General features: G+C 30.3%; 2 protein-coding genes across 2 annotated transcripts; one reads left to right on the forward strand and one right to left on the reverse strand.

Moving 5' to 3' along the window:
* MKS88_004855 (polyubiquitin) lies at positions 1-2,463 on the forward strand (the record flags this gene model as incomplete). Its single annotated transcript, XM_067218065.1, has 2 exons — positions 1-28; positions 890-2,463. The coding sequence occupies 2 exons, from the start codon at positions 1-3 to the stop codon at positions 2,461-2,463; spliced, it is 1,602 nt and encodes a 533-aa protein (XP_067071235.1).
* A 1,622-nt stretch (positions 2,464-4,085) lies between these two features.
* Positions 4,086-8,228, reverse strand: MKS88_004856 (non-SERCA-type Ca2 -transporting P-ATPase; the record flags this gene model as incomplete). Its single annotated transcript, XM_067218066.1, has 1 exon — positions 4,086-8,228. One exon carries the CDS (start codon positions 8,226-8,228, stop codon positions 4,086-4,088), a length of 4,143 nt encoding a protein of 1,380 aa, XP_067071236.1.

The raw sequence follows: 8,228 nt of genomic DNA on the forward strand, positions 1-8,228 counted from the left end.
ATGCAAATATTTGTAAAAACATTAACAGGTAAGGCGAATAGTCATATGCCACAACTTGTGTATATGTACCTGAACATTTAATATATATATATACCTGAACGTATAATTACATATATACCTGAACGTATAATTACATATATACCTGAACGTATAATTACATATATACCTGAACGTGTAATACATATATACCTGAACGTATAATCACATATATACCTGAACGTGTAATACATATATACCTGAACGTATAATTACATATATACCTGAACGTGTAATACATATATACCTGAACGTATAATTACATATATACCTGAACGTGTAATACATATATACCTGAACGTGTAATTACATATATACCTGAACGTGTAATACATATATATATATACATACAATATGTATATACACTGGTGTATAAATGAATTGTATGTTACGTTTATACAGGAAATATGTACATGTGTAGGTGTAGTATATTTTTTATGCACATTTTTATTATAGTTTTACTTTTTAATCAGTATATAAAAATTAAATTTTATTTCATACGTTTGTATATATAAGTTGCTTTTTTTTTTTTATTCACATATGAACAATCAGAATTTTAGGCTGATTATTGTTTTAGAGATCAACGATATATAACATATGTATTTCATTTTTATTTACAACATTCTGAAAGTTTAAAAGTATTTAAATTCCATATAATATCATTTTGTGCATATTAAAAAAATATTATTTAGTGTACGTGCTTATACCAAGTTATTTTTTTTATATTTATCCTTTTCACGCATGTATATTGCATTTTATAAAAAGTATGAACATGGAATAATTTTTTTTTTTTGTTTTTTTTTATTTTTCCCAATTTCATATTATATACATATATTTTATTATTCCTGTGTAGGAAAAACTATAACTCTTGATGTTGAACCATCGGATACTATTGAGAATGTTAAGGCAAAAATTCAAGATAAGGAAGGAATTCCACCTGATCAACAGAGATTAATATTTGCGGGAAAACAATTAGAAGATGGAAGAACATTGTCGGATTACAACATTCAAAAAGAGTCCACTTTACACTTAGTCTTAAGATTAAGAGGAGGTATGCAAATCTTTGTAAAAACATTAACAGGAAAAACAATAACACTTGATGTTGAGCCATCAGATACCATTGAGAATGTTAAGGCAAAAATTCAAGACAAGGAAGGAATTCCACCTGATCAACAAAGATTAATATTTGCAGGAAAACAATTAGAAGATGGTAGAACATTATCAGACTACAACATTCAAAAAGAGTCCACTTTACACTTAGTCTTAAGATTAAGAGGAGGTATGCAAATCTTTGTAAAAACATTAACAGGAAAAACAATAACTCTTGATGTTGAGCCATCAGATACCATTGAGAATGTTAAGGCTAAAATACAAGACAAGGAAGGAATTCCACCTGATCAACAGAGATTAATATTTGCAGGAAAACAATTAGAAGATGGTAGAACATTATCAGACTACAACATTCAAAAAGAGTCCACTTTACACTTAGTCTTAAGATTAAGAGGAGGTATGCAAATCTTTGTAAAAACATTAACAGGAAAAACAATAACTCTTGATGTTGAGCCATCAGATACCATTGAGAATGTTAAGGCTAAAATACAAGACAAGGAAGGAATTCCACCTGATCAACAGAGATTAATATTTGCAGGAAAACAATTAGAAGATGGTAGAACATTATCAGACTACAACATTCAAAAAGAGTCCACTTTACACTTAGTCTTAAGATTAAGAGGAGGTATGCAAATCTTTGTAAAAACATTAACAGGAAAAACAATAACTCTTGATGTTGAGCCATCAGATACCATTGAGAATGTTAAGGCTAAAATACAAGACAAGGAAGGAATTCCACCTGATCAACAGAGATTAATATTTGCAGGAAAACAATTAGAAGATGGTAGAACATTATCAGACTACAACATTCAAAAAGAGTCCACTTTACACTTAGTCTTAAGATTAAGAGGAGGTATGCAAATCTTTGTAAAAACATTAACAGGAAAAACAATAACTCTTGATGTTGAGCCATCAGATACCATTGAGAATGTTAAGGCTAAAATACAAGACAAGGAAGGAATTCCACCTGATCAACAGAGATTAATATTTGCAGGAAAACAATTAGAAGATGGTAGAACATTATCAGACTACAACATTCAAAAAGAGTCCACTTTACACTTAGTCTTAAGATTAAGAGGAGGTATGCAAATCTTTGTAAAAACATTAACAGGAAAAACAATAACTCTTGATGTTGAGCCATCAGATACCATTGAGAATGTTAAGGCTAAAATACAAGACAAGGAAGGAATTCCACCTGATCAACAGAGATTAATATTTGCGGGAAAACAATTAGAAGATGGAAGAACATTGTCGGATTACAACATTCAAAAAGAGTCAACCCTACACTTAGTTTTAAGATTAAGAGGTGGTTTTTAAATTTTTTTTTTTTTTTTAATATCTTGTTTTTTTTACGTCTTATTTAGTGTAATAACATAACACTTTATTATTTAATTAAAATTTTTTATAAAAAAATTTACAAGTTTGTGTTGTGTGCACATAATACAGTTTTATACGTTTGAATTTTTTTTTTTTTTTTTTTTTAAACGTTGGTCCTATAATTTGGCATGTGCTATATCATTTATAGTTTTTCGTATACTGATATATGTGGCACTTATAATATTTTTTAAAGTTGATTTTGAGCAAATACTTAGTTTTTTTTTTTTATATACGTTTTTTTTTTTTTGGGATTTCATAAAAAATAATATGAACAAATATATGGTAGTTTTCCTCATACATTATATATATATATATAATATATATATTATGTTTACATGTGGATACATATGTAATATATGTACACCTTTTAAAGCCCTAAAAATTATTAAAACTCCCTGTTTAGTTTTAATATATAATAAATTAATATTAATGAGAAGCTTAACCAAAATTTTGTGCAATTTTATTTTGAAGAACGCAAAAAATGTTCATTTTGCCAAAAAAAACAAAACAGAACATTCAACGTTATAAATGAAAAGCTGTTCCAGTTTTTGTAGAAACAAATGTTAAATGATACGATATACCTTAACATGGATCTACTTAAAAGAGAAAGGCAAAAGAAACAAATGTAAAAAGACAAATGGCAAACGAAAAAAGAATAATTTTAAATGTAATTACAGCTGTTCAAATAAAAAAACTTAAATGCACATGGCCAAAATCTCTAGGAGCAATTATGGCAATAACTTGACAAAATGTTTTATAAAATAAAATTTTCTTATAAGTTATTTTAAAGCAGTTTTTTTTTCTTTTCTTTTCTTTTCTTTTCTTTTTTTTTCTTTTTTCTTTTTTTTAAATAAATTAAATATTTTAAAAAGTTACTCTAAAATGAAAATATTCATACAAAATTTACGAAAAAAAAATATGAATTTATAAAAATATCATGTCATGTATTATTTATATTCTCGTTTTTGTTTAATAAGAAACACAAAATAATATAATGAAACATAAGTAATTTTTTTTTTTTTTTAAATAGGCAGATCAAATCAATATTCGAGCAAAAATGGATCATTATGTCATATGCACACACCATACCATAAAACAAAAGTATATACATATATATAAACTTACAAGCGCTAAATAAAACGTGTACATGTGTATAAGTGTATGCGTATGTACATGCGTATATATAGTACGGGTTTTCTCCATCCGCCTATTACGATACTGTAATAAGTGTATATATGTAAGCTTCAAAATTTTTACCTTTTGGGTGTCTTCCATCTTGCACAAATACAACGAAAAAAAATGGGAAAATAAACAAGGGAATATAAATATGGGAATACATACATATGAATATGGACGCGGACATATAAATATAGAAAAATTAAAAAAGGAAGGGATCCTAAACTACGTAAAAACGAAGCAAATACATGGCGCGTACTATTATTTATAAATAACCCAATTAACAGTTTTCTAAGGAAAATAAAAAAGTTTCTTTTTTTTTTTCCTTTCCCCATCCCCCGTTACAGATAATCATTCCTCAGATTTCATGATCGCGAATGGGTAAATTAACCTCCAATAGTTTTGTATTTTCTCCTGTACAAAACTTTGGGTATGATCTCATCGAGGATTAAGTTTAGGAAAGCCCATGAAATGCCAAAGAGATACTGCCACCACAACAAACAGGTAGTATTCAAAACGGCCGTTATACCAGGTAAACAAGTAGCGATAAAAGTTAAAGTTGCTGATATACTACAAGCTAAATGCATCCACATGTTTCTATTAAAAACTTTATAAAATGGCTTCCAGCTTCTTACTGTATAAGCTCTAAGCATTTCACACCACACACCTGATATAAATGCTATAGTTCTACCACGTTTTGAACCCTTGGATGCTACATCTTCATAATTTTTTCTAAATGCACCTTGTATGATATCTTCTTTTCCTTTAACTTTAGTATCAAGTGCAGGTCTACACCATCCATATTCATCTACAGCTATATCGTCAGGGCAACCATTCTGCATTATTCTACGAATATCGGGATGAATTTCAGCAGATGTTGGTGTTAAATTTTTAACCTTTCCTTTTGCTGCACCCAAAAATACTACTGGAACTTTTTTACGAGGATGCCAAAAATTAATATTAGTAATCCATCCAATATAATCAGATGTAATCCTATATTCATATGTACTACAAAAGTATCTAAATTCATGTAAAGTTGAATTGTCTGAATATTCAGGTATTTTTACAGTTTTACATGAACCGTGAATGTCATTTAATGTATAACTTCCAGTACATATATATAAAGAGAATGCTAATGATAACAATACACACAAAGCTTCAAATATAGTATGTGGTAGAATTCCATAAAACCACCAACGTTTCGTCATAATAGGTTGTTTTTTTGGCCTTGGAGGTGTTTTCATATTATCATCATTTGGTGGTTCTCTTGATAAAGCAACAGCTGGGCATCCATCCGTCATCAAATTCAAAAATAATATCTGTAATGCTTCTAATGGAAAAGGCATTTGTAATGCTATTGCGATTGATAAATATAAGATTTCACCAATATTTGTACCAAGTAAAAAACAAACAAACTTTTGTATATTCGAAAATATAGTTCTTCCTACATCAATTGCACTAACAACAGTACAAAAGTTATCATCTATTAAAATCATTTCGGATGCTCCTTTAGCTACTTCTGTTCCATTTATACCCATTGCTACTCCTATATCTGCAGCTTTTAAAGCTGGAGCATCATTAACTCCATCTCCTGTCATAGCCACTAGGTACCCTTTTCTTTTTAAAGATTGAACTATAGTAATTTTGTCTTCCGGTTGTGCTCTTGAATATATTAGAATTTTATCGGTAAATGCGTCCAATTGTTCATCTGATAATATCGGTTCATTAGGGCTATTATTGATATGTAGCTCGGAACACTCGATGGCCTCCTCCACCTTATGTACATCATTCCCATTGTTACATTTCCCATCGTCATCATCCTTGCTAATACCTTCTACCTTATGCACCTCTTCTTTTTCTCCTTCCCCTACTTCAACACCTTCCGACTTATCTTTTATTAGGCCTATTAACTTTCCAATAGCAATGGCGGTAGGTTTTTGATCTCCTGTGATCATAATAACCTTTACTTTAGCTTCTCTACAAGTCTGAATTGCTTCCTTTACACCCGGTCTGGGTGGATCAAACGAAGCAATATACCCAATGGGTATAATACCACCCCCATATTGGCCATAATTAATAAATTTTAACCTTTCGTCTGCATCATCTAAAATTTTTAGTTCTTCAATATTTTTATCAGTTAAAGGTTTAATACAAACAGCTAAAACTCTTAAAGCTTTTCGAGATAGCTCCAGATTTTTGTTATATAAAATGTTCTTTTCTTGTTCTGTAATTTTGTTATTCCATTCTATTGCAACTCCTTTGTCTGTTTCTTCTAACAGATGTGTACTTCTATCTAATAATTTATCTGGTGCTCCTTTTATTAAAGCAATATGTGTATATTTTTCATTTTCATTATGTAAATAAATTTGTTCAAACTGATTTTCTATTTTTAATTTATAAAAAGTAATTTTCATTTTTCTACACGAGTTGAATGTGACCTCTAAATTATCTAATCGTACGTAATCCTTAAGATAAATATTACTAGATGTGTTTCCAAGAAAATTATATCCTGTTTTAGCAGCAGCAACGACAATTGGTCCTTCACTCATATTACCCTGAATGATCCACTTAGCTGTTTTCGAATCTCTACATAATGTTGTATCGTACGAGTTTAAATATGCAGCAAACATTAAAGCCCTTGTTTTATCTACTGCAAATGATTTGTTATCTGGATTTCCATAATTATACAAAATGGATTCAAAAGATTTGTTTTCATTTTTTGCCATAACAATTTTTTTCTTTATTTGACTAGTTAACTCACTCGAATCAAATAAACCACCATACGGTTCAAACCCTTTGGTAGGGTAAAAATCGAAAGTTTTTGTTAATTTATTATTATTATCACTTAACGATGATTTTTTACAAAACGTAACTGCATTGATGGCTGTCATTTTTCCTTCAGTTAATGTTCCAGTTTTATCTGAACATATAACAGAACAACATCCTAAAGTTTCAACAGCTGGTAATTTTCTAACATTTGCATTTTTCTTAACCATATCCTTAGCACCAGCTGAGAGTGTAATAGTAACAACCATAGGTAAACCTTCAGGTACTGATGAAACAGCAAAACCTACCCCTATAATTATAATAGCAAGAATTGGATCCTTATCTGCATGTGCTGGATCTCTATAATTAATTAGTACAGCTAAAGTAATAATAATAATTAATACAACAATAGCAATCAAACCTATTAAACCACCTAATCTATTTAATGCTATTTGTAATGGAGTTAGCTTACTTCCTTTACTCGATTTTTTTAATTGAGATGCTATCTTTCCTACCTGTGTATCTAAACCTGTGGATATAACAATCCCTTTTCCAGATCCATTAGTAACAGATGTTGTAGCAAAACATAAATTTGTTGAAAAGGGTGTAGTATAATCATCCGGAATAAGACCTTTCTTTATATCTTCCGATTCTCCTGTTAATAAACTTTCATTTGTTTTTAATTCAATAACTTCTACTAATCGTAAATCTGCTGATATGGAATCACCCGTATTAATAATAACAACATCACCTACTACTACCTCTCTTGAAGGTATTACTATTTTTTCATTATTTCTCATAACCGTACATTGAGGAGATGCCATTTCTGCTAATTTAGCTATAGCATCTCCTGATGATTTTTCCATATATGTAGCTAAACATGCGTTCAGTGTAACTATACTAATAATTGCTACTCCTTCCACTACTTCATTTAAAGCTAAACTAGCAATTGCAGCAATTAGTAGTAACATAACCACTGGACTGTAATATTGGGATAAAAATATTATCCATACAGGTACCACATCATCCTTTTCAATGAAATTTTCTCCATATTTTTCTCTATTGATTTTTACTTGCTCAGATGTCAAACCTCCATTTATATCCTTCAAATCGAACTCTTTGCATAAATTTTCAATACTCTCAATGGCGAAATGGTTGCACCCGACGGACCTTTTCTCCTCCGGAAATCCGCCGCTTCGTTCTGGAGATTTGTCTAACTCGGCTCTTTGACCCATCTCAGCTGCATGACCTATCTCTGCAGCTTTGTCTAACTCGACCGTGTGGTCTATTTCATCCGCGTAACCCATCTCCATCTCTTTACCTATCTCTAATGCCTTTCCTGCAGCGGACGCTCTCCCAATATCAGCTACTTTAATTTTACTTTTCCCTTTCGGACTATCTACGTTTCTTACTCTGTGTTCCCAATCGGACGTGTCGTCGTACCTCAACCTTTGTTCAAAAACTATCTTGTCCATTCTTTTTTCCTTTTCATTAGTCCTTTCAGACGATTCTCTTGTTTTGGATGATATTTCTCTTCTTTCTTTCTTTTCCTGTTGTTCATTTGTATACATTCCTCCTTTTTCCATTCTTTCCATCTCTACTCTTTTCTTTTCTTTTACACTTTCCATATCATATGCCCTTTGAGATATTTCATTTTTTATCGGTGAATTTACTACATCATAATTTTTTTTCTTTTGGTTGTTGTTATATCCTCCTTTCTTTTCTCTATTATTTGAATCTGTCTGTGTGTTTTCTGAATTCAT

The sequence above is a fragment of the Plasmodium brasilianum genome, chromosome 13 (genome assembly GCF_023973825.1).
Source record: "Plasmodium brasilianum strain Bolivian I chromosome 13, whole genome shotgun sequence".
In the NCBI taxonomy this organism is placed as follows: domain Eukaryota; phylum Apicomplexa; class Aconoidasida; order Haemosporida; family Plasmodiidae; genus Plasmodium; species Plasmodium brasilianum.